General features: G+C 50.0%; 1 protein-coding gene across 11 annotated transcripts in view; it reads left to right on the top strand.

Annotated features, from left to right (window-relative positions):
• The window catches only part of LOC123515992, a 106,346-nt gene that overhangs the window by 38,737 nt on the left and 40,343 nt on the right, over nt 1-27,266 (top strand). For 9 of the 11 annotated variants that reach the window (XR_006678042.1, XR_006678041.1, XM_045274957.1 and 6 more), the window contains one exon: nt 23,344-23,382. The exons of the other annotated variants lie outside the window; for them this stretch is intronic. Coding sequence is in view for 7 of the 9 variants with exons in the window: in XM_045274957.1 (XP_045130892.1) it covers nt 23,344-23,382 (39 nt within the window). In the remaining 2 variants the exon portion in view is untranslated. The remainder of the gene's footprint in view (nt 1-23,343; nt 23,383-27,266) is intronic. 11 annotated transcript variants of the gene reach the window in all.

Here is a 27,266-nt window from a genome sequence, read left to right as displayed (position 1 = left end):
GTGTGTGTGTGAGAGAGAGAGAGAGAGAGAGAGAGAGAGAGGGTGAGAGCTGCCTTTATTCAGCACCCATGGTCAAAAATGAATCTAAGGGATCGTTGAAGCTTATTATTTTTGGACTTCCGCGCCTCCCACCTTCCCTCCTCACATGTGGTGCCCGGATGAGGAGGAAGAAGAAGAAGAAGGGATGAGGGAGAGGTGAAGAGGGAATCTGACTGGAGCCTTGTAAAAACCTTCTTCCTGCTCCTGCTTCTTCTTTCCTCCTCCTCCTCCTCCTCCTCCTCCTCCTCCTCCTCCTCCTCCTCCTCCTCCTCCTCCTCCTCCTCTAGACAACTGGACCTCTTTGTTTTACTGCATTTAAGTATTTTTAACAACAGGTCTTTGTTTCTGCCATACTGATGAGTACGTGTGTGTGTGTGTGTGTGTGTGTGTGTGTGTGTGTGTGTGTGTGTGTGTGTGTGTGTGTGTGTGTGTCGAATCCTGTATACTTTCACGGTACACACATAGTCACGGACCTTAATCACCTGAAAATTAAACAGAGAGAGAGAGAGAGAGAGAGAGAGAGAGAGAGAGAGAGAGAGAGAGAGAGAGAGAGACGCGGCTTAGTTACCAGTTACGACTATCTCTTTACATGGGTGCCAACATTTCTTACCTTGAATGTTTGTATAAGGACAGGGAAAGGCACCGCTGGCAGATCTAGTGAAGAAGGAGAGGCGTGGGGAGGAGGTGGAGGAGACTGGTACTTGGAGGGAAGGAGAAGGAGGGAAGGGGTGTGGAGGGTGGGAGGTACAGCAACAATTAATAGGGGGTAACGTGTACAAATTCGTGGTAGTATTGCGTTTGGTGACCATAAACTACTTCAAGGTTAAATAGTAGTGACTTTTCTGGGACCGTGCTGTGTATTCCTCCTCCTCCTCCTCCTCCTCATTGTGTGTGGGAGCTTTCAGTAAATTTCCAGGGTATTGTTTACACATTTCCTCTTTTTCCTACTTTGCTCTCTCTCTCTCTCTCTCTCTCTCTCTCTCTCTCTCTCTCTCTCTCTCTCTCTCTCTCTCTCTCTCTCTCTCTCTCTCTCTCTCTCTCTCTCTCTCTCTCTCTCTCTCTCTCTCTCTCTCTCTCTCTCTCTCTCTCTCTCTCTCTCTCTCTCGTAATGACAGAACAGAGGTCAAAGGAGGTTTTTGTTTTTGTCATGTCTAGCGTCGTGGCTTCATGAGGGGACGTATGGCTGGAAGGAGGGAGAGTAGGAGGTGAAGGGAGGGAGGGAAGGTCAGCTCCCTCACGCAGCGGCAGGTTCCGTTCCCCCTCTTACAGGAAGTAGTGGATGCGGCGGCTTCTGACAGGTGAGGCCGGGGAATGTGAGGCGCAATGTGGGGCGGGAGTCACGCACGTTGATGGGAAGACGCTGGAAGGGAAGACGGCGTGGAGTGGCAGAGAGGAAAGAGAAGAGGTTAGGGGGACTTGGACTACCAGAGAGGGAAGGGAAGAGCTTAAGGGGACGTAGACTGGTAGAGAAAGAAGAGAAACGTGGATGGGGTACAGAGATTAAGAAAGAGAGCATAGGGTAAAGAAAGAAAGAGATAGATCACAAACCGACAGAGGAGAAAGAGACCACAAACAGGGAGAAAGAGATTGAAAAAGAGGGCACAGAGAGAGATAAAGTAATGAAAAATGAGGCTAAGACCGGCAAAGAGTAAGGGGAAGAGGTAGTAGTTGCACCGGGAGAGGCGAAGAGACTTGATGGGCGATGCATGGGTGAGGAAGTGAGCATGGGCAAGCACAGAGACCAGGAAGGGACGATAGAGAGACACAAGGGCAAGGAAGAAAACAGGCAGGCAAAGAAGCATCGGTAATGAGGAACGCGGCACAAACAGAATAAGAGGAACACAAATAGACGGAGATGTGAGGAAGAGGAGTTAGGAAAGAGAGGCAGAGCATGGACACGAGAGAGAGAGAGAGAGAGAGAGAGAGAGAGAGAGAGAGAGAGGTCGAAAACTTAGGCAGAGAGAGTGGGGAGAAAGAGGCACAGATAGACAGATAATGAAATACTCTTAAAATCACCAGAGGAAAGGGGCAGAAAGATTAAGTAAGGCATTGATTGAGTGAATTATTGACGGAAGGTATACAACGAATCATATACAGAGAGAGAGGTGACGCAGAGAAGTATTACCTATAACCTACAGACATTATCAAATACAGGAGTGCGTAGGTATGGTTTTATTTTCGTATTTAGTTATGCTAGTAAAGTATACGGTACTAGGATGCCTAACTCCGTGCACTGTACTTCATTCTCTCTCTCTCTCTCTCTCTCTCTCTCTCTCTCTCTCTCTCTCTCTCTCTCTCTCTCTCTCTCTCTCTCTCTCTCTCTCTCTCTCTCTCTCTCTCTCTCTCTCTCTCTCTCTCTCTCTCTCCAGGTCCTTGGCATGCTTCCATTTCTACGAGTAAAAGAAAATAATACAAAACAAGTAAGAGGTGAAGACTGATAGACGGACACTGACGTACAGGTGAAGGTAGATAGACAGACACTCGGACAGGCGGTGAGATGAATGTTGATAGACAGGCACGGGGACAGGGTGAGGGATGGAGGCTGACAGACAGACACGGCGACAGGTGAAATGACTCTGGTAGACAGCCACGCGGCAAAAGAGACAGGTAGATAAAGAGACAGGGACATTAGTGGAGGTGGTAGCGACAGGTGTTCAGTCATTTAGCCTCACCTGTATTGTGCTTCCTATCAATACTAACAAGTGTCGCGCATCAGTAATTGTGAATGATCTTTGAATGGTATTTCTCTCTCTCTCTCTCTCTCTCTCTCTCTCTCTCTCTCTCTCTCTCTCTCTCTCTCTCTCTCTCTCTCTCTCTCTCTCTCTCTCTCTCTCTCTCTCTCTCTCTCTCTCTCTCTCTCTCTCTCTCTCTCTCTCTCTCTGACTCTACCATCACACAAGAATCTCCCGTCACATTCCTCTCCTCCTTATTTCCGTCTCATTCCGCATACTGATCTTGCAGGAACCCGGTCACTTCATCTCCCGAACCTATCTCCTCCTCCTCCTCCTCCTCCTCCTCCTCCTCCTCCTCCTCCTCCTTGCTTCACCATCCTAGCCCTCCTTCCTTCCCTCCTCCCCTTGCCCAAAACCTCGTGGATAGATTTATAAACAGTTCCCAGGTTACTTTTGGTTTTAAATTGCAAGGTTATGTGGCTAGTGTGTGTGTGTGTGTGTGTGTGTGTGTGTGTGTGTGTGTGTGTGTGTGTGTGTGTGTGTGTGTGTGTGTGTGTGTGTGTGTGTGTGTCGTCACGTCCACCTGCCACCCTCTCACGTTATGGGGCCTGTCCGTGGATGCCCTTCCAATACCCTCTCTGAAATGTTATTGATCAAAACTTCCTCCTTACTCCGATTTATTTATTTAGTTTATTTTCCTCTTATGTGATTATTGTGTCTTCTCTGTGTGTGTGTGTGTGTGTGTGTGTGTGTGTGTGTGTGTGTGTGTGTGTGTGTGTGTGTGTGTGTGTGTGTGTGTGTGTGTTATCCTCCCTTCATCCTTTCCTTATGGGTGTTGCCGTGATTAGTTGAAAGCTGAGGTTGTGATGTGTTGCGTTATGTCATGCAAGGCTGGGCTCTTAGCACGGGCCGATATTTGTCGTTATACTCTCGTGATGTGTTGCAGTGGGCTCTATCTTGTGGTGTCCTCCTTGTATTGTGCAAAGTAGAGTTGGTCACTTTTGTTGTGGTGTTATTTGTAGTCATGTAGTGCGTCCCGAAGGGCTGAGCTGGACGGTGTGTTTGTGATGTGCAGGGGTGTGTTGGTTGCATATGCTGGTGTGTGCCGCGAAGGGCTGAGGGTCGCGGGAGTGTAGAGACGCCAGGCTGGTGATCGGGCATGCCGGTGGGACAGATGACCGAGACGCGCGCGGCCTTCTGAAAACCTGATCGTCCTTCCTGTTGTGCCTCCCTTCCCTTAGTTAGCATACCCCCACCGCCTCCCTTGTTCCCCCCTCCCTTCCCTTAGTTGACATAGCCCTCTTTTTCTCCTTCCACTAGTTTACATACTCCACTTCTTATCCTTCTCCTTCTCCTTGTCTTCTTGTTAACATTCTCCTGTCTTCCCCTTACTTTATTTTTTTTTTATCCTTGCCTCCTCCCTTTCAGTTAGCAAACCCCTACCCCTCCTTTCGTTAACCCCAACTTTTCCCCTCTCCCTTCCTTCACTTGTTTAACGTATCCCAACCATTCACCTCCCTCCCCTTCTCCCGACTCTGCCTTTTGGATAACATGTCTCTAATAAACCTGCTTTCCCAGTCAGCAAGTCACAGCCAGACTTCCCACCAGTCATCCCGCTCTTCTCCACCCACTCCTCCACCTCCACCCAGCTCCTCGCCCCGCCGGCCATCACGTCCCGCCACACACATGCCTCATCCTTCCCTCCCTTCACCATGACTTAGGCCGATAGATGGTTAAGCCTACCCGCTGATCTCAATTTATTGCCTCTCATCGGCCTCCATTCCGCCTGCGTCTTCTCTCCGGCGTTTCCTTGTATGTACTTCTGCCTTCGTCGCCTCCGTCCGCCCCAACCCCCGGAGCGCCTCCGAGCCTCGCCCCTCCCCCCTGCCGCCTCCACCGCAGGTATAATAAACATAGTGATTCACCTGAGAGTGCCAGGTCATTCCATCTTCACCTGACGGCTGTAATTACATGGCACGGGCAGGTAGATAGGCCTCTCCTGGGCTACCCGGAGGCCTAGGTAGATTGGATTAAGTTAGGGAGAGGTGGGGAGTCCAAACAGCCTTGTCCGAAACAAAAAAAACGTTGCAGGGATGACTTGGGCAGGTTTTGCCCGCAGGTTGGGACGCGCTCCTCGGACTCCTCGCGATGCCATCAGGAGGAGACGCTGCTCGCTTCTTCCTTTGCCTCCCCTTCACTCCTCGCCCTGCCTTGCCAGCGACGTTCCCTCCTTCCCTCCCTCCCTCGTCACGGCGCCGGTGAGAGACATCCGCTGTGGTGCGGAAGACGTTATTGTTGCCTCCGTCAGCGCGCATAACACACAGTAGCGTCCTGTTGTTGTGTTCCGAATGAAACAAACTATACCAATTGTCCTCGGCCTTGCCATTGTCAGTCGGCCTTCATTCGCGGCGCGATGGCCCGCACTGGGATTCTGATGTCAGATGACCTCGATGTTGTGATGCCGGAAAAAGAAATAATAAGTTAATTTTTCCGCTCACCTCATATTCCCTTAACTGACCACACCGCATGTAAATTAACAACCTTAGTGTGTTAAACATCCTCAGAGCAACGGCGCCCTTGCTATTCCATGCGTCAGTTTTGTGTTCAGCACCAAGGGCGTCTTAAGTAACGAGCAGCAAACAGGCAAACTTTCTTTCTCCATTGTGTGCACCACGTAAGAGGCGGATGGAGCTAGACGCACCAGGCCTATGCCCCAGTACGGCCCACTCCCTTCCCTCCCCTCACTCAAGGCTCATGCTATTATTTATCATTTCCTTCCGCAGAGAGAGAGAGAGAGAGAGAGAGAGAGACGTCACAGCTTAACCCATTAGAGGCTTGGCGGCGAGAAAGCAACACACAGGCCCGAGTTGGGGGGTGTGCGTGACCTCCCTGGGGCACGGCGCCATGTGGTACCGCTGCGTGGTCCGGGATGAGCAATACGCGAGGTGAGACTCTCCCTCATCACTGGTATCGTGCAGTTCCAGTGACGTCAGCACGGCGTGTAGAGGTTGCAGCGGCGTTGACGTCAGGAGAGGGTCGGTCATGTCGCCGCAGCTCCAAGAAAGCAAAGTCAGAAAGATTTATTTAGCTGCTGATTCAACGCAACGACCACTAATACATGTGCAACCTCCCTGCCCCCTCTCCCATGCACCCTTCACGCCGGACACATTGAGGGGATGGACACACACGGGGGACATTGTGGGTAATACTTGACACCATTGTTTTCACTCCCATGAGACTAAATAACCTGCTCCATCAACTGGCAGAAATATAACTCCCAGTTGCGCGGTGTTGAGAGAGGAAAAACGAGTTGGGTGGCGTCAGTGTGCAGCCCCGACCTGGCCCGACCCGCCTGTGCCCCGGCCACGCTTAGGGTCACCTGGGTCACGACGAGAGAGAGAGGGGAGGGGCAGGGGGAGCAAGGTGATGAACGCCGACAAATGAGCAATCAGTGCAATTAGGAGGAGAATGAGAAGACGTGCCTGTCGGAGAGAGAGTGTGTGGCGTCCCTGGGGTGTTGTGGTGACTTTGTAACGTGATGGAGGAGGAGGAGAGGGGTAAAGAAGAATCAGGGCTTATTCATATTACAAAGCATCATCTTGCTGTGTTTTTGTTTTGTCTTTTAAAGTGTGTGTGTGTGTGTGTGTGTGTGTGTGTGTGTGTGTGTGTGTGTGTGTGTGTGTGTGTGTGTGTGTGTGTGTGTGTGTGTGTGTTTTAACCGACCACCTGTGACGCTTGGTTCTCGTCTTCTCCTCCTCCTCCTCCTCCTCCTCCTCCTCCTCCTCCTCCTCCTCCTCCTCCTCCTCCTCCTCCTCCTCCTCCTCCCCGCAATGGTGATATTCTTTGGTGGACTTCAACGAGACAGCCAGCCCTTCACCCTCCTCTCCACCGCTGCCTCTCTTTGGCCTCTTCCTTGTCACTTTTTATCTCCATCGTGTTGTGTTGCTGTTGAGATACTCACACACTATTTTACACTTTTCTCCACTCCCCCTCCTGCCTTTTCTTTTATCTCTCGTCTTGTCTGCTTCCTTTCCCTCCTCCTACTCCTCCTACTCCTCCCCACCCACCCCGCTCCCATCCTCCTCTCACACAGTACACTCGAGATCATCCCACCGGCTGTTCTCCCTTCCCTTCCCCTCACCACCCTTGCTGAAATCTTGTCTGTTAAGTCGCTTGCAAGCATCTGACGTGATCATTTTTCAACCTGTGTCATGTTGGTGGTTGCGAAGGGGTGGTGGTTGTGGCTTGCAGGGCACGGTGGGTGTGGGAGTGATTGCTTCATCGCGACCTGGCGGGTTGGTGCTCTGAGGCTGTTTTGACGGTGCACTCAAATGTTTCTTCTGTACCTGTGTTGTAAAAATAGGTACTGTCGAGTAGGCATTGTTGTAGTTACGAAAAAAAGTGTGCACACTTGTGGTTTTTACCTGCAGATGTTTTCTCCACAAACCTTTCACCTTCACAAGGATGCGAGATGCTGACAAGGAAATGTACATTGTTGTGGCGCCGCAGAAGGCGTACTGTGTGGGAGCGGGTGGGAGAAGAAGGTTAGCAAGAAAATGTTGTCACCACGGAGTAGACGAAATGAGGTTGTAACGTAGTGGCCAGCAAAGGGAGTAGGGGAGAGGGGAGATCACTCCACACCAGGCGTGTTAGTAATGGTGGCAGAACAGGTGGAGCACTGCGCGCCATCCACCCTCCAGACACTCCTGCCACAGATAACCGAGGCTCTGCAGGTCTGGCCTGAGGCGACACCCACCAAAATAGATTCTCGTGATTGCCTGTGGCTTGCCTGACGCAGGTTGATGCATCCCGCGCGCTGCCGGCGAAGGGATACTGCTGGTGAGCATATTTGGCTCGGCACGGGGCTGGATGGGGAGCACCCAGACGCTGACAAACGCTCTGTCCGGCCGTTTGGCGTATGGCTGCCCCACGAAGCTTGTAACTGCCAAGGAATACTGTTTATTCTGGAAGGGAGGCGCCGATTACGTAAGGGCGGAGTGCGAACAGCGCCGCGGCGGCGTGATGCCGCTCCAGGGTCGTTAAGTTATTCCGTTGCTGCAACGCTCAGCTTATCTATTCATTGTTGGTAATGACAGCTAAAAATTAAGCAGATTTGTCAGTTTCGCGGATAATTGGATCTTTTATATTTTGTTCTGTATCTGGGACGTGGTAACAGTGCTAACGAGGAGGGCGGCTGATGGCGGCCGTTAGGCGAGAATATTCATCCCGGCTATATGTGGCGGCGATGATTTGTCTGTGTTGAAGGTAAGGGAGAGAACCACCATGTGGAGGCTTTCAAGCGGCCTGCCCGACGCCACTCACGCAACTCCTAGTCGCCTCCACCACCACCACCACCATTATCTAATCGCCTTCGCTGTTCTGGTAACCACACTTTCCATTAGCACCGATCACACCCACCAAGCCACTGTCTGCCATCCACAGAGCGGTGATGTCCTCGTGGCTTCACGATGCTGGTGGTGGTGAGGAGGTTGGTGGTGATGCTGAGCTAGGCAGCCTCCACAGTATTCATATCGGTGCTGTATAAGGCGTGGGCCTCTGGGCAGCTGCTCACGAACACGTCCAGCCGTCACATATCAGACATAGTAGGCTCAGGCGGCTCGTCTAGACAGCCGGGCATCCCACAATTTCCCACTTAGGCCCCGCAGCTGGCCCCGAGCCTCGCGCCGCACACAGGCTTCGCTTCATTTCTTTGTGGGCTGTGACACCGGCAGACAGCGAGTCCCCCGGCGCTGTCCTCACGTGGTAGCCGCTGGCAAAGTTTATCTCCAGATCCTGGAAGTGATCACGCCCCGCTGATGTGCTGCCTTTGTGCCATTGTGCTGTCCGTGTCGGGCCGTGGTGGTGCAGGGCGGTGAGTGGTCCACACAGCCCTGCATCTGGCGGTGGTCCGAGTGAGCAGTGAGGCAAGGATTAAGGCCCAAACAAGCCACTCAAGTCATGCATGTAGGTCGCTGATATTTGCTGAAAGAATATAGATATCCATTCTGTAAATCCCTGACGTTGTCACTCACGAGTCAATTACTTTTGGACAGTTGTGTCACTGCTAAGAGGGTTTTTCTAACTACACATCTCTGAACGGCACAACAAACCGAAAAGTGCCTCTACCTGGCCCTTTGCGCCGCAGAGCCATCCATCCTCCCTCTCGCCACAATCTCACCGATATCTCACCCTCCTCCCCCCTCCCCCTCTCTCTCTCTCTCTCTCTCTCTCTCTCTCTCTCTCTCTCTCTCTCTCTCTCTCTCTCTCTCTCTCTCTCTCTCTCTCTCTCTGCGGGTCGTCCACTCTCACCATCTCTCGACCACTCCCTCCGGGGTGATGGGCATGATGCCTCCCCCATTCCCACCAGTGCATCTCGGTGGGTTCCACACGTCACTATTCCTCTGAGTCTCGTAAGAGCATTGTGGGCATTGTTTTGAGTTGGTCTGTTCTCTCCGGCAGCGAAGGTCACCTGGCTGGGGACGGCAGCTCCCACTGAAACCTGTCCGTATTGCACCAGAGAGGCGACGTCTGCTCCTCCTCCACCCAGCCTAGTGCTTGTTTCGGTCCGGGCAGGCGGCGCAGGTCCAGGCTGGGATTGCCTCATCCTCCTCGGGCTGGTCGCTATCTCCGGCGCTCATCTATTGAGACATCGAAGGCCTGGGAGTAGGGCAGGGGGAGGAGAGAAGAGCAGGCCTGGTTGCCTCACGGCCCATCTGTCCACATTGTGGGTCCATTAATGTGTCTGGCGGAAGAAGTGTGTACTTGGATCGCCAAGAAGTGACCAAAAGTGTTGAGGGTCAGGGTGACGGCAACCAAGTTCCTCAGCTTCCAGGAATGTTGTGGTCATCATATATCGGGAGAAGCTCAGCACCCCCACTCCCTCCCATTCGCGGAGGTGATGAAGGTGAAGCATCGACACTTACTGCAGAACAACGGTGTCGAAACGCACCAGTACAGACATCAGCAGAACAACGCAATATCAACAGGCTGCCAGAACCGCCTTAAGGAAACAGTACACACTTTACATCACTTTAACCACGATGACATAAACAATAACAACTTTTTTTCACTAAGCTCATGAGTGAAGATATGACTACAACATTATCGCAAGACATCAAAGAGAACGGAAACGGCATTACAACACACCACACAACTCAACTCCAGAAAACACGCAAGCCAACACAAACATTAACATCAACACTACAGTAAAAACAACACACGCTAAGCCTCTCTCCACCCGCCCCCCATCCTCTGTTGAGACCCAAACATGGGAGTTGAGGAGCCTTGCGTAACCCGGAGCTGAGCGGCGTATCCCTCCCCGGGGCACCTGTGGGCGGTGGGTTTCAGGTGGGCTGTGCTCGGCAGGGGGACTACGGAAGGAAGAGGAGGAGGAGGAAGAGGGGAGAGGGGACCGCGGAACTCCCTCACTCTCCAGTTCGCATATTTAGCTTACCTCACGATACCTCCTCCTCCTCCTCCTCCTCCTCCTCCTCCTCCTCCTCCTCCTCCTCCTCCTCCTCGCCTTGTATAAAAGATTAAATCCTACTTCGGTAATGTCAACGTTACATCACCTACCTGCTTCCTCATATGGTACGCTCCTCCTCCTCCTCCTCCTCCTCCTCCTCCTCCTCCTCCTCCTCCTGTTCTTCCATTCTTCCTCCTTCACCTCCTTGCCACTTCTTCGCCCGTCGTGCCCACCGCCAGGGACACAAGCAGGGTCACGAGTCACTGTCCCGTTGTGGTGCATGGGGGCGGCACCGTCAGGGTAATGCTGGTGTATTGTTTCAAGCGGCCCGGGGTGAAAAAATAGGCATGAAGTTGTTGTAAGATGAGCTGATGTATTGTTTGTGTGTACGTATTCCCACGCTTAGTCGACTTTTGTGCTCTCTCTCTCTCTCTCTCTCTCTCTCTCTCTCTCTCTCTCTCTCTCTCTGTCTCTGTCTCTGTCTCTCGCTCTCGCTCTTGCTCTTTGTGGATGGGGAGTCGGTGGGGAAAAGGTGATAAGATAATAACAAGAGGGAAAGGTAAAGTGAGGGTAATACCGTTAAAACGTGATCATGGGGAAGGTGTGTGTGTGTGTGTGTGTGTGTGTGTGTGTGTGTGTGTGTGTGTGTGTGTGTGTGTGTGTGTGTGGTAACTAGTACTTGCTATCTATAAAACTCTCAGTCAACCCGTACAAACCAGTCTGGCAAAAGTAAATAGACGAAAGTAACAGAAACATAATAATGATATTAATAATAGATAATAAAAGTAATAAGCCTCCACAATAATAGGCCTGCCACCCGCCCCGTTCACCCTAAAGCCTTGGGAGGTCACGCCCTATAAAGCGCTCACTCTCGACCCTATTAAGAATTTCGCTGGAAATGAGAAATCCGCTTTGAAAGTTGATAGGATTCTAGTCCGGACCACTTTTTTGAGGAACGGAGAAAGAGGGGGAGGAGGAGGAGGAGGTGGAGGTGGAGGTGGAGGTGGTGCGAAGCTGGGGAAGAGGAGAGGACGGGAGAAGCCAGGAAGGATGTGAAGGAAAGGAAGGGTGAATCTAGGACAAAGGGAAGGGGAGAGAAGTGGGAAGATGTGATAGGAAGCGAAGAGAAAGGCAAGAATATGATTAAAAGATGTAATAACTGACTGATTGATTGACGGACAGGGAAATGTGATCTAGGACTGAGGGAAAGGAAAGGGAAGCGGGAAGGTGAGATAGGAAGCGAAGAGAAATGCAGGTAAGAGATTGAAAAATATAATAAGAGACTGACTGATTGACTGACGAGTAGAAAAATATGATGTAGGGCAAAATGAAAAGGGAAGAAGAATGGAGATTTGATAGCAAGTGAGGGGAAGTGTCCGAATATATATAAGTAATTAAAAGAGTAATAGAATTTGATCGATTGATTGACGGAGAATAAAGATTTAAAGGAAAGGAGAAGCGATTTGGCACATACTGGAAAAAAAAAGAGAAGAGAAGAGAGATGATGTGATAAGGAAGGGAACGGAAATAGAACCTTGTCAGTAATCAAATAGCATGAATATTGATTGATCGACATTACTGCGCCACGGCAACCAGGTCATGTGAACCTTAGTAAAAACTTGAGAAGCATTGAAAGTGAAAGCATATTAGCGTCAGGCAAGCAAAGGCAGTGTGACGTGTGAGGTGAAGACATACTGGAGAAGGAAGTGAAGGAGAGCGAGCGAGGTAATAGAGGGAAGAGATAGAAACTCGTGTAGAGCGGATGAGAAAAGACAAAGTGAGGAGGGAAGATGACGGGGAATACAGAGCAGGAGAGACAGGTGTGATGGAGAGGAAGAGGAAGAATCAGATAAAGTGAGAGAACAGAAGGAAGAAGGAAGTAAAGATGGGTTAGAGAGAAGGAATGAACATAGAGGGTAAAGGGAAGGGGCAGGTGGAGTGAAGAGGAGGAAGGAAGAAGCAGCTATGCAGATGAGGTTTACCTGGAGATGACCTCTTCCCCCCTCAACCCTCACCCGTAGATCCCAAGTTGCCCTTCTCGGTCACCCTATACCTCATCCCAAGTGACACGGGAGACAGGCCCTGGGTGTGGTGCTGCATGGGAGAACAGGGGCATTGTTGCGAGAAGGAAAGGGACAATGGAACAAAACAATCGGAAAGGTAAAACACTGATACAACAAAAGTGCATGAGGAACAAAAGTACAGCGACAATTATTGTATGGACGTCAATGGAATAACGAAGGCTGGGCTGGCTGGAGGGACACGTGGACAGGTAGCAGGTAGACAAAAGGTAGAGATTGGATAGCATGTTCACAACCCTCAGCATGACCGCAAGTGGCCACGGCCGCGCATGGCTTCCCTCATGAGCTCAAGACAAGACGCAAGGACGGTCTGGGATGTCAAGGTTACGTGTGTTTGCAGTGAGTGCAGGCAAGCCGTGTATGTGCCTGTGCAAGCGTGACCATCTGCAACCGCAGAAGTGGCTGAGCTTGAGCGGCTTCAAGCATTGCAGCGACCCATTAGCGGTGTCAGGGTGTGATGAGCCGTGTCCCGCGTGCAGCACGAGAGAGAGAGAGAGAGAGAGAGAGAGAGAGAGAGAGAGAGAGAGAGAGATTGTATTGGTGGTTATAGTTGTGTGTGTGTGTGTGTGTGTGTGTGTGTGTGTGTGTGTGTGTGTGTAATTCACCTCGGTCGCCTGCTGGTCACCCTGCCAGTCTTCCTCATTACGGAGTGAGCTCAGAGCTCATAGACCGATCTTCGGGTAGGACTGAGACCACATCAACACACAACACACACCGGGAAAGCGAGGCCACAACCCCTCGAGTTACATCCCGTACCTATTTACTGCTAGGTGAACAGGGGCCACACATTAAGAGGCTTGCCCATTTGCTTCGCCACTTACCGGGACTCGAACCCGAGCCTCTCGATTGTGAGTCGAGCGTGCTAACCACTACAATACGCGGTGTGTGTGTGTGTGTGTGTGTTTCACTGTTTGATCTGCTGCAGTCTCTGACGAGACAGCCAGACGTTACCCTACGGAACGAGCTCAAAGCTCATTATTTCCGATCTTCGGATAGGCCTGAGACCAGGCACAGACCACACACCGGGACAACAAGATCACAACTCCTCGATTTACATCCCGTACCTACTCACTGCTAGGTGAACAGGGGCTACACGTGAAAGGAGACACACCCAAATATCTCCACCCGGCCGGGGAATCGAACCCCGGTCCTCTAGCTTGTGAAGCCAGCGCTCTAACCACTGAGCTACCGTGTGTGTGTGTGTGTGTGTGTGTGTGTGTGTGTGTGTGTGTGTGTGTGTGTGTGTTGGGCCTGGCTGGGCTGCCCCATCACTCACTGTGGTCTTTGTGTGTGCACATGTCTAGTTATTAAGACCAAAGGCTGCTGGTGTGAAGCCCAGATCAATACTCAGCGGCAGCGGGTCCGGTTGGTGTTCCTGCTTCGGCCGTTGGTCTGCATACGTACTGCCGCCCGCGAGTCCGGTGTGGGAGCGGCGGTGACGGACAGTCCCGCAGTGTCCAAGGCTCGTGTTACTGCCGCCGACCAGTTCTTGGGGCCCCATGGGTGGTGTGCCGCTCCTCTCCCCTCCTGCACCTCAGCTTGCCCGCGGGAGAACCTGGACATGTTTTTTAGACAAGAGAGGTATAGCAGATAGAAAAAAATATTAATCACTTAAAAATGTGTGTGTGTGTGTGTGTGTGTGTGTGTGTGTGTGTGTGTGTGTGTGTGTGTGTGTGTGTGTGTGTGTGTGTTTATCCACGTGGGCTAGCATGTGCGGGAGTGTGGCGTCTGAATCAGTGGCCTGAATGTCTCGGGTGCAGGTGGGAGTTGCACCCCGCCCTGCCCTGCGTACCGGACAGAGATACACAAAAAGATAAGGCAGTAAAGGCTTCTCTCCTTCATGCCCTCAGCCTCCTCCTCTCATCATGTAAACATAAAGCTGCCACGGCTTCATTTGTCAGCTGGTTTTGAAAACTGGAAATGTTAAATAGAGCTGGAGTATACGAGATAACCCCTGCAGGTGTGCAGGCTTCGTTCCTGGCACACGTCTTGGCAAGGCTGTGGGAGGTGGGAGGGCGAGGTGGTATGCCTCCTTGGTGGCTGATTGGGCATCCGCTGTTATATTTTCAGGCCTGACTAACACTTCCCAAGCAACCCCGACCGGTCCTGGGCGAGGAAGGAAGGGTCAGGTTGGCAGATAAGGTTGTGTAGGTCAGCCGGTTTGGAGGCGCGGCAGGGGCTGCAAGGAGCTACTAGTGACGAGTCAAACAGGGCTGGCTAATGTCCTGGATGTGGGGAGAGCGCCGTCAAGTGTTCATGTGCTTGTGAAGGCAGCCTACATGCATGGGAGAGAGTGAAGAGGGATGAAGGAAAACACGATTGCATATTCACAAGGAAGACGACTATTATGTTACCAAGGTCGTGAATCTTTTTCTGGTGGTTCGTGTGGTGCAGCAAGGTGTGTAAGGACGGACAGGTCGTGAAGGCGGTCACCCGGCGCTTAACAATATCCTCGAGAGAAGGTGGAGGCGGAGTAGTGTGGGAGGCGATGCGAGGCGCGCCAGAGTCCTGTCTGCCCGCGCAGGTCACCGACTGCAGGGTCGGACACGCCGCCACGCGGGTTTTGGAAAGCATGCCCACGGTATGCTGTAGATATATATCTGTACTGTGAGCACGCCTGGCCGGTGGTGATTGCCATCACGGACCCAGAACTACTCGCCGCGGGTCATTCGGCGGCCTTGGTGCAATGCTTTGTGTTCCTGACTGTTGACAAAGGAGTAGAATTAAGTATGCTCGCACCGTGCCTTCGCCTAGCTCTCATACAAACCACAGTAACAGTAATGTATGCAAAGTGAAAATAACAATATAATGCAGTGATCCCAAAACCTGTCTTAGCTTGGCCTTCTGTTGGACCGTCTGTTTGTTGCTTGACGGCTTTCCTTCTGCTTACTACATCTTCTATGTGGGTCAGGTCAGTTTGTGTTGTTTAGTTTATATATGGCAAGGCGACGGCAGGAGGCGCCGAGGATGTGACGTGAAGGGTGACGGAGAGGCGGCGGCAGGGTGGGAAGGAGGGAGGGAGGGGACGAGTGTAATGTGTAGCGGGACAAGGTCAAGCATGTGTTCTGGGTCAGTTTTAAACACAAGTCATCATCTGAGGCGGGAGGGTGTTTAATGTTACCCCTCGAGGCTGTGTTTAGGGAGTCAACCAAAACAGTATCAGCGTCACACAGATGGTTATCTTGACGCGGCTGCCGGGCTGAGGGCCACACCACGTCATGTCTCTATGCTGGCAAATGAACACAGGGGAGGAGACGGGAGCCGCGCCGAGGGAGATGCGTGATGGGCGGAGCACCAGCAGACGTAACTTCATTCACAGGGCGCGAGGAGGGCATGTTGGCCAGATAAGGCGAGCCGGGAAGTGACCGTCCGGATAACACAAATCCCTCAGGCGTGTAGCGCAGACGGGGCGTGAACCTCGACCCTTGTATCACCCTCTGTGCTTCACAAGTCTTCAGACTAACACACGTACCATGCTACATTTGCACTTCCTCCTCCTCCCCCTCTTCCTCCTCTTCTACATCACACATTCCTCTTATCTATTCCTTCCGCATTCCTCACATCTATAGGACTGAAGTAGGTATGTCGCTACATCAAACACGAACGCCTTTTTTTTTTTTAGGATTTCCATCATCTCACCACAGTAAACATTAGGGTTTTGGATCAGTATGCACACCGTAGTATTTCATCACCATCCAGAACAGGCTAGTCATTGTGTGTGTGTGTGTGTGTGTGTGTGTGTGTGTGTGTGTGTGTGTGTGTGTGTGTGTGAGTGTGTGTGTGGCCTGAGGTAGCCTTTGGGATAGAGGTTTTTAGGGTAGCAGAGGCCATTAGTGGAACACCGACCCTGAAGGTGTGCAGGGTGGGGAGTGTGTGGAAGGGCGGCTCCCTCACAACACTCTATCATATAATTAGTCGTGGGGCTTCTGGAGGAGGAAAGAAGAGGAGGAGGAGGAGGTAACTACGGAGGGAATAGAGACGTAATTTATGGAGGAAAGGAAGGAGTTAAGGAGGGATGAAAGGGGAAGGGAGGGTCAGGTGAAGGGGACATTGACTGGGGCATGCACGATGGGACTTGAGGGGCATGTCCTTGGTGGGTGGAGGGACGGGGTGGGCCAGGAATGTGCAGCTGTGATATAGAACAGATTGCACACACACGCAGGCACAGAGAAACAAACAAGCAGAGAGAGAAGGAGAGAGACAGGCAGACAAACAGGGACGAGGAGAGAGGTGCGTGTCTGTGTGTTAATATAGAAGGATTTTCAAGGAACCAACAGACAGAGAAAGACAGAAGTTAGAAGTAAAACCGTGTTAATAGGAGAATATTAAGGAGGAAACATTACCAACTACACTGTTCTTCCCCCAAACGCACCACAATGCAACATAAAGGTCTGGTTGACTTGCTAGGCATTGGGGAGTTAGGGTGAGGGGCGACCACTGCTACTGAATGTAGTCGAAGTAGAAAGAAAAGGTGAGAGTTAAATACATGGACTGAGGGATGATAGCTGTGTATGCAGGGGTGTGTGTGGAGTGAGTATGGGTGAGATGAGTGTGGGGACAGGCAGATGTTGGGTGCTGGGTGACCTGCCTCGCATTCCTTGTTCCAAGTATCGGCAGCAGTGTTTCCCTCGGGGCTGGGCGGCGCCACCCACACGCCCACCTTTCCCTCCACCCATTCCCTCCCTCCCTTCTGCTTGCCCCTAATTCCTGCCGCCAACCATTTTCTTCATCGATAGTCCCTTTTATACTTCTCCTCCTCCTCCTCCTCTCACTTTAGATTATATAGACAGCACCGTTAGAACCAAAAAGTCTGCTAGTGTTTGATCTTTGTGCCCCTCCTCCTCCTCCTCCTCCTCCTCCTCCTCCTCCTCCTCCTCCTCCTCCTCGCCTCTCACTTTATACAGATAGCATCGTAAGAGCTAAAAAGTCTGCTGCTGTTTGATCTTTTGTCCTCCTCCTCCTCCTCCTCCTCCTCCTCCTCCTCCTCCTCCTCCTCCTCCTCCTCCTCCTCCTCCTCCTCCTCCTCCTCCTCCTCCTCCTCCTCCTCCTCCTCCTGACCTCAAGTGCCTCATAGCAGTACAGGTGAGGTTCAGTAATTGACATGTCTCAGGTGTCGCTGAAATGTTCTTCCCTGACGTCACTGCTCCTCCGTCTGTCATACCAAGCGAAGGCCAGCCGGCACCCAGCACTGAGACGACGACAAGCTGAGAAATGCACTTTTTGACGGCTTGAGCCCCTTATTATTATTATCTTCATGTAGGCTGTTTGATTGTCTTGCCTTTGGTGCTCCGCTCTTCACGTGTTAACTTATTTGCGTCTGATGAATTCCTTATGTTCATTTATATTTCTGTTCTCGTCCGGTCTTCGCTCGTCTGTCTTCCTCTTGTGTATGAGTCATGGTTTGAAGGGTGGAGTGTGTGTGTGTGTGTGTGTGTGTGTGTGTGTGTGTGTGTGTGTGTGTGTGTGTGTGTGTGTGTGTGTGTTGCAGGAGTTCGCTCGCGGGCCCTGAAGGCAAGGTGGCCGAGGCTGATAGCTTACCTGTCTGGCCACACGTGGACGGCATGATACAAGGGCGATAGACACGCGCAGCTTCTCGTCTCACGCGAGGACGGAGCAAGATGGTTTCTCTCCGTTAAGTAGAACACCTCGTAGCATTCCATGAGTCCATCTGATTGGACCAGGAGAAACAAGGAGAGAGAAAGAGGGCGAAATAAGAGAGGGCAGGAAAGAGAAAGGAGGGAAGGTAGAGTTTCACTACAGACGATAATAGATTTAGGAAGATGAACTCAAGCAGCTTACCATATACCCGCATAATATTTGATCATTTGGGTAGTAACAGTATAAGACTTATTATTTTATGGAGTTAACCCCAGAGGATTTTACGGAGCAGATATAAAGTTACTTCGATCAGTCAGTGTGCTGTCAGTGGTGCCTCTTGAAATTATGCTCGAAATCTGCATCACATCGCTTCATTAAGGCCGAAGAAGAACCATGGGGGTCTGGAGAAGTAACAGTGAATTATGCCTAGTGATCCAACACACACACACACACACACACACACACACACACACACACACACACACACACACACACACACACACACACACACACACACACACACACACACACACACACACACACACACACTTGACAGCAAACAGCAAGATCTCATGATTGCAAGACTGTAACGTGGCTTGGTGTGTGTGTGTGTGTGTGTGTGTGTGTGTGTGTGTGTGTGTGTGTGTGTGTGTGTGGTGACCTCGCCTTGCTTGCCTCCCAGTGTGCCGCTTCTGACATTTTCCTTGGACCGTTTTGCCGGATGTGACGGGGCAGCTGCAGTGGTGTGGTGTTATATTTCATGGCAACTCCGAAAGTCGTGTGTTCCTCATGAATTACATCCCTCGCTGCAGCACGTCAAGACCCGCCACTTGCCAAGCACCGCCTCGTCCTCGTCAAGGCGTTTGGTATGGCGAGTGACGGCTGCGTGACGTCAAACAAACAGATGATAGAGAACACTTCTTTACACTATTCATGACTTGCTACTGCCTCGAGGTGTGGAGCTCTGGTCGCGGTGGCACAAACAAGTCGTGGTGGTCATTATAAGAAAGTGTTGTTGATATATAAAGATTTTGTCCTCCCTTTTGTTACTTCGATATTCAGTCAGTTGGTCAAGTATTCAGTGTTCGACCTAAGATTTGTGTGTGTGTGTGTGTGTGTGTGTGTGTGTGTGTGTGTGTGTGTGTGTGTTTACATTAATTGCATTCAAATAAACATGAATCTAGCTAGAGAAAAGACAGGAAGTTACTGGAATAGGGATAAAAATAAATAAATTGCAACAAGTCATCATTTTCCCCAAAGCGAATTATTTCTTCCACGTAAATCTTGTCACGCTTGTTTACATTTCACAATATCCTCTTTTTCCCCTCCCGTTATTTCCCAACATGACACTTGCCCAATCCTCTCTCTCTCTCTCTCTCTCTCTCTCTCTCTCTCTCTCTCTCTCTCTCTCTCTCTCTCTCTCTCTCTCTCTCTCTCTCTCTCTCTCTCTCTCTCTCTCTCTCTCTCTCTCTCTCTCTCTCTCTCTCTCTCTCTCTCTCTCTCTCTGCCAAATAATTGATGTCTGGATTGTTGGGCACAGATGAGGAAGGGTTGAGGGATGCTGCGTGGTGGGTGGGGCGGAAGGGAGAGGGAGGGAAGGATGTAGTAGTGTCTGGGTGGTGATGCTGGTGGGTGGGGAAGGGACAGGGCTGCAGTGTGGGTGGTGATGGCGGTGGGCGCTTATTAAAGTGTGGGTATTTTTAGCTTCCCAGATGTTGTATGTGAACTGAGAGTGGAGTAGCGGATGAGAGGGGGGCTGGGATGGAGGGGAGGGTAGGAAGGAAAGGAGTGAGTGAGAGAGTGAGTGAATGAGGAGATGAAGGGAGGAAGGAGGAAGAGATAGCGAAGGGCACGGATCATAACTGGGGTTAACTAAGTGCTCTTCTTCTTCTTCTTCTTCTTCTTTCTTCTTTCTTCTTCTTCTTCTTCTTCTTCTTCTTCTGTTCTTGAAATGTGTGGATATTAGTGTGTCCTTTCTTCTTTCTTTGCTTTCTTTATGTATTCATTTATTTTCTTTTCTTCTTCTTCTTCTTCTTCTTCTTCTTCTTCTTCTTCTTCTTCTTCTTCTTCTTCTTCTTCTTCTTCTTCTTCTTCTTCTTCTTCTTCTTCTTCTTCTTCTTCTTCTTCTTCTTCTTCTTCTTCTTCTTCTTCTTCTTCTTCTTCTTCTTCTTCTTCTTCTTCTTCTTCTTCTTCTTCTTCTTCTTCTTCTTCTTCTTCTTCTTCTTCTTCTTCTTCTTCTTCTTCTTCTTCTTCTTCTTCTTCTTCTTCTTCTTCTTCTCTCCTTTTTCTTCTTTTCTCCTTCTTTTTCTTTGTTGAAATCATTTAGTCAGTAACCATTTCAAATAAAAAAAATTAACAAATAGACTATGTGAACGAAAACTTGAGAGCAAAGGAAGAGACAAAAGGTTTCATAGAATCATCGTGACCACCACCACCACCACCGCCGCCACCACGGTCATCACCACCACGGCCACTACTTCCCCACAGCCTCACTCATTACACAAACACACCATAATAATCCTCCCTCGTCATTGCGGTTTTGTCTAGAATCCCACGGTTAGCTTAGACCACCACCACCACCACCACCACCAAATTTTTCCCAAGGCTACACATATCAGTAAAATATGAACTGCAAGTCGTCTATAGCTGCTTTTACTATACTTTACATCCCTTCCTCCATCCCAGCACCCCCTTGATAGCCACACCCTGCCGAGGAAGAGAAGAGAGGTAGACTTGACTGAGGCTTAACTGGGACCATACGTGACAAAGTGGACACCGTTTCTTTCAGTGTCCATAATCCCATCTCTTAACCTCAGCCCTCCTCGTGTCGTAATTTCCCCTCTGCCCTTCGAAGCACTGTCCCCAACAACCCTTAGTACTCCTTCCTCCTCCTCCTCCTCCTCCTCCTCCTCCTCCTCCTCCTCCTCCTCCTCCTCCTCCTCCTCCTCCACCCGCGCAAGGCAAGGGAAGGACACAGCAGGGCGTGGCGTGGCGTGTACAGAACAAGCAGAGTTTTTCATTAGTGGTATCAAGCTGTTGCATAAGAGGAGCGTTTGTCTGTAAATACGATTCGTTTGTGCTCTCTCTCTCTCTCTCTCTCTCTCTCTCTCTCTCTCTCTCTCTCTCTCTCTCTCTCTCTCTCTCTCTCTCTCTCTCTCTCTCTCTCTCTCTCTCTCTCTCTCTCTCTCTCTCTCTCTCTCTCTCTCTCTCTCTCTCTCTCTCTCTCTCTCTCTCTCAGGTTAGAAAAAAGTGTGAAAAGAGAAGCTTAATTGTTACTCTTGAAAGTTTGTTCAGGAGACCTGAAGGTGTTTGGCCATTTTAGTCGTGGAAGTGTCCTGATGCTAATCTCGTAAAAGGTGCTTAAGTCCTTGCAGCGTTTGAAAAAGAAAAGTAAAAAAAAAAAATGAAAAAGTAAATTAGGAAAGCAGTGTTGGAAGATTAAGAAATAGAACACGAAGATAAAAAAAAATAGTAAATTACAAAGTGAAAAAAACAACAATAAGAAACAAGCTAAAAAAAATATAAGTGGGAAAGTTTTTAATAATAAGATGGAGAAACGAAATCATGATTCCACTTTAACCTTAGAACGTAAAGGACACGTAGGAGGAGGAAGAGGAAGAGGGTGATTGCTTGAGAGTGTTTAAGAGAGAGACAGAAAAAAAAAGTGTATGTGCATGGATAAGGTATAGATTTACTCAGCACAGGTGAATGGGAAGTGTGTAGCCAAGAAGGGCGTGGAAGGTTTATGCATAGGTAGAGAAGTGGAGGGCGGAGTAAAGGCCGTATGGAGTAGCTCGTTGAAATGTGGGAAGTGTGGAGGAGGTGTATTGGGCGTGCAAGTGGGGGAAGGAGAAAGAGGAGGAGGAGGAGGAGGTCAAGAGTGTGAAGTGAGGTGGAAGCACGCGTGGGGGCGGCTAGTGAAGTAGTAAACAAGATCAGGCACGAGTTTTGTAACAAGTGAGCCACGACGGAGAGAGAGACGCATTCTCTTAAATTAGAAATATGGAGCGATTATGAAAGAGTCCCACGGTATCCACACACACACACACACACACACACACACACACACACACACACACACACACACACACACACACACACACACACACACACACACACACACACACACACATGGCAACACATCTCCCCGCCCACCTCTTCCCTCTATAACATTCTTCATTCCCCCTTCCACAACCTTCTCTATTCCCCCCATCCCCCCAACGACCCCCTCTCACGCCGCCGCCAGGACAGTGATGCAGGCGCGCTCTTCATCACAGATGCAGGGGCACGTTGGAATGCCGGCAGGGGGTGAAAGGATAGGGGGGGTAAAGAGAGAGAGAGGGCAGCGGCAGGGTCGTGTATCGAAGTGTCTATAGTGAATCCGGCCTCGTGTCTCTCTCTCTCTCTCTCTCTCTCTCTCTCTCTCTCTCTCTCTCTCTCTCTCTCTCTCTCTCTCTCTCTCTCTCTCTCTCTCTCTCTCTCTCTCTCTCTCTCTCTCTCTCTCTCTCTCTCTCTCTCTCTCTCGAAATTTAAATTGATGAATTAAATCATACTTGGTTGGTAGTGTGTGTGTGTGTGTGTGTGTGTGTGTGTGTGTGTGTGTGTGTGTGTGTGTGTGTGTGTGTGTGTGTGTGTGTGTGTGTGTGTGTGTGTGTGTTTGAGTGTGTGTGGTGATAAGAGCAGCTCGGTCAGGTCAGTAAGGCGTGGTGTGGGTGGTGTACAGTTGTGCCAGGCTCTACCCAACCCCCCATCAAGGTCCCGTGACACCCCTCCTCCTCCTCCTCCTCCTCCTCCTCCTCCTCCTCCTCCTCCTCCTCCTCCTCCTCCTCCTCCTCCTGCTCCTCCTCCTCCTCATAGGCTCGTGACCTCGCTGCACCTCCTCCTTCCGCATCACCTTGTTTGCTTTTTTTTCACTTTTTTTTTCTATCTTCGGGTTTCCAAAAGTTGAAGTAAATTGTCTCTTGTTCCCCAGTTGTGCGATGGGTCTTCCTTGTTGAAGTTCAGATTTCTTTTCTCTTTTTTTTTCTCGTATGCTTTTCCTTGTGTGTTTATCGTATCCAAAATTGTATGCAAATGGTTCTGTCCTTCGTGAATGTTTGTTTGTGGTAGTTCAGTTTTCTTTCCAGTAGGGATTTATTTATTTTTTTTTCTGTACAGATTTCATGGTCATAATTATATGTTCCCTAAAGTTTTTGTAAATGTGTGTGTCCTTTGATGGTTCTTTATTTCTTTATATGATTTTTTTTTTCATCCTTTTGTGTAATTGTTAATTAATATTCTGTGCCATATTCCTTTTTTTTTTTATTCTTCACCACAGTCTACATTATTATTATTCTGTACAACACTAGTCTGTTTACGTAGATTTATGTGTATATGTAGTAGGTAGCCACACCATACCTGTCCATCACCTCACACCTGACACTAACCCACTGTCCATTCAAGTTAACCTTTATCTAATATTCTGTTTTTTTTTTTTTTTATCCATCAGGTAAGCGAGAGTCGGCACTTCCGCCCGCCACCTGATTCAGTGAGTGTTGTCATGCTGTAACCTTCGTGTGTCAGTGCCGGGTGCCTCTAGGGATGGGTATTGTTCTGGCACGTTTTGGCACTTAGGACGTGACACACCTGGTCTTAGGAGGGCGACGTAGGGAGAACAGAGGATAGGATAAGAAGGGTTGATGTAATAACGATGGTGACAGATATATTCTGCCCAAGGACATTGAATTCTTACATAAGCAACGAAGAGAACTGAATACAAATCAAGGCTCATATATTAACAGACTCTCGGCTTTCATCAGGATTGTTTTCAAATGCCGCAGAGATAATAAGTGAGCTCAGCGATACTTTTTTTTTCTATTATTAATGACGTAGGATTCTCTTTAAACTAGAATAATAAGAAAAAAAAAGCGTGAAAACTCCGATACACCTCCTGTTAGAAATAGCCGAGTCAATGCACTGAAATAGTCAAGAGGTAAGTGTTACATTCCAAGCGGAAGCGATAAATAGTATTAATCCAAATGTTACAATACATTTAAGATAATTGGCTGTTTTAATGTGACTTTTTTTTTAGTTTGAGAAAGGGAGGTAGTGGTGGTGAGTGACGTGAGGCTCAGAGCAGGTGTTGGTGAGGGATAGCGAGGTGAGTGAGGGTGTGGGTGGGAGAAAGGGGAGCGTTGGGGGTGACTGTGAAGGCGGGTGTGGGAGGTGTTGATGTGATAAGGTTAGGTGTGTGTATATGTGTGTGTGTGTGTGTGTGTGTGTGTGTGTGTGTGTGTGTGTGTGTGTGTATGTGTGTGTGTATGTGTGAAAAGTTAATGAACACGTTAAAAAAAAAAACACGTCAATCAGAGTTCCTAATCAGTCTATTGGCTCGTAATTAACAACTTTGGTGGCTATGATGTGTTGGCGCTGGATTTAGTGAGCGTGAGGTGCAACACAACACAAGGCAAGGGTGTGCGGGCGTTACACTGTGTAGGTTTGCGTTATCCAGTGTGTACCTTTAGGTGTTTATGTACTCGAGGGGTTGGATTAAGGGCGTGTAAGCAGGGAGAGTTATATCAGTGTTGACAGGGTAAGATAGTAGTAGTAGTAGTAGAAGTAATAGTGGTGGTGGTGGTTGTCATCTTGGTCGTCTGGAGATGTTATTATTTATTTTTTTTAAGAGTGAAAGAGGCGAAAGTAAGAAAAGAAACATTTCCATTTCTCCCTTCTCCGTGCCTTCTGATCCCAAGGTACCTGGATCGCGAAATGGTGTACCTGTTTGCAAATGGAGGCGAGGTGACTGCTTGTGTCTTCATTATTGGAGGGATATTGGTATTACCTTGCAACTCCTCCTCAAGGTTCTCTTCTTCCTCCTCCACGGCCTCCTCCTCCACGTCCTCATCCTCCACGTCCTCATCCTCCTCCACGTCCTCCTCCTCCTCCTCCTCCTCCTCCTCCTCCTCCTCCTCCTCCTCCTCCTCCTCCTCCTCCTCCTCCTCCTCCTCCTCCTCCTGTTACTATTTATCAGTAGATTAAAAAAATAAAGAAAAAAACATTTCCGTTCTTTTGAATTCAGATATGTACGATTATTGAGAGCTGGTTCTGTCCTCAACCCCCGAAGCGTCGCCATGGCCAAGGTTTATTCGGCCATAATCCTCTTAGTCCACACCACCTCCCCTTTCCTGTTTGAGTCTTTACTTTCCACCACATTAATTTTCTCGTCGTAAGAAAAGTTGTGGATACATTAACTGGCGGGTGGCTTTATTGACTGGCATGTGCATGTAAGGCTGTAATCGGTTTGCTGCGAGTGGGTGGACAGTGGGGGCGGTGGGACTGAGGACAGAAGGTAAGGACGACTGACTGTAGGAGGCTGTGGAAGAGCTGAAGGAGGAAGAAGTGTGTGTGTGTGTGTGTGTGTGTGTGTGTGTGTGTGTGTGTGTGTGTGTGTGTGTGTGTGTGTGTGTGTGTGTGTGTGTTCAGTTGTGTCCTGCGCCTATAGTGCGGGAAGACAGGCACTGAAGTTCGGGGCTGTACTAATGACGATTTCACGGTTATTGTCGTTATTCTGCTCAATACGGCAATGTTGGGAACGATTACCCCGGATCATCGTCCCAATTTCAAGGATGTTTTTCTCGCCGATTCTAATAAGGAAGTTGAGAGCAGGGCAGGCGCGCTGCTCGCTGCCTCGAGGCGTTGTTCGGCTCTGGAGCAAAAAAAGGAAATCAACTTAACCCTCCTTAAGCGAGATGAAAACCTTGTGGTGGCAGCAGGCGGTGGTGCAGGTGTGACCCTCCCCCCTGCTACGCCCTGGCACACTGGAAGCACCGCGTGCCTGGAACATCCTCCTCCACCTCCGCCGCGAGGAACGGATCGGGGTACTCACTGGGCGGCACCGAGGGTGTGCCTCCACAGCGTGGCCGTGGACGGATATGAACCTGTGTGTGTGTGTGTGTGCGTGTAATTCACCTCGGTCGCCTGCTGGTCATCCAGCCAGTGTTCCCCATTACGGAGCGAGCTCAGAGCTCATAGACCGATCTTCGGGTAGGACTGAGACCACAACACATTCCACACACCGGGAAATCGAGGCCACAACCCCTCGAGTTACATCCCGTACCTATTTACTGCTAGGTGAACAGGGACCACACATTAGCAGGCTTGCCCATTTGCCTCGCCGCTTCCCTGGGACTCGAACCCGGCCCTCTCGATTGTGAGTCGAGCGTGCTAATCACTACACTACGCGGTGTGTGTGTGTGTGTGTGTGTGTGTGTGTATGTCTATTTGTTTGTGTGTTTAATTCTGCCTAACTTTTCACTTCAGTTAAATGATAGCCAGATCTTAGCTTCTCTCCTCACTTGTGGTCCCTTCAGCAGCGGGTGTGCAGCCTGTCCGGTGCGTCGGACGCCCGACTGTCTCGGCGGCTTGGCCCTGCAGGGTATGGGTGTGGTGTGGTAAGGCAGGTGGTGACGTCACTCTTCCTGGCTGGTCACGTAAGACGGTTCATCCTGTCCTACCTGAGAAAGATCCACCTGTACCTGTGCCTGGCCAGGTGGTGTGGTGCCGTCACACACGCAGCTGATACTGTAGGCACGAGGAATAACTTTATTGATTTTTTAGTCAGTTTGATACCTAGATTATTAGATTTTGTTCCCTGAGGTAGATGCGTATCCATTTAGAGCGATGATATCATAGTAAACTTGTTTTCAAGGACCGTAGGGCACGCCGGCTTCAGAGAACACATGTTGGAGCAGCCAATGTGTGACTTAGTTCTATGCGTGGATCACTTAGCATTCCTGAGCTAAACCAGCCAACCTGAATGACGGGACGCTGAGTGACGTCAAAATGTAGTGATAAGGTCTGGGGTCGACGGCCGCGAGTCGTTCAGGAGTGAAGGCTGACGGTCGTGGTGACGGAGTGATGGGCTTCGTGAGTGAAGCCTCGCAAGACCTGTCTTTGCCTCACGAGACTTTTTGTAGTCTGGAGATGCTCGGTGTGCCGCGTGAGGCGAGAAACACGACTCAGCTCAAGCTCTGAGGAAACTGGCCAGACAACACCGGAGGAGCAGCAGGGCCGCCTCGTGCTTGGAGTGTCGACATGGCCCTGCACAGTCTTGCATCCTCCAGCTGGCCTGCTGATCCATTTACTCCACTAATGCGCATCCTTCCCTCCCTCTTTCCTCCGACCCCTGCTCTCTCTCACACCCTCCCTGTAATGGCTTTCCCGTGTTGTGTTTAACTTTGTTTCTCGGTGCGGTCTGGTCAGTCACTATTTTTTTTCCCTCCTCTACGTGGCCTCATTTTCACCGTATCACATTTCGCATTGCCATTACTTTCTTTTTACGTTGCTTTCTTCAGCCAACCACATGGAGATCTGTTCCTTGTACACACACTCTCTCTCTCTCTCTCTCTCTCTCTCTCTCTCTCTCTCTCTCTC

Source organism: Portunus trituberculatus, chromosome 40 (genome assembly GCF_017591435.1).
Source record: "Portunus trituberculatus isolate SZX2019 chromosome 40, ASM1759143v1, whole genome shotgun sequence".
Taxonomy (NCBI): Eukaryota; Metazoa; Arthropoda; class Malacostraca; order Decapoda; family Portunidae; genus Portunus; species Portunus trituberculatus.
This window is presented reverse-complemented; position numbering and strand designations above follow the sequence as displayed.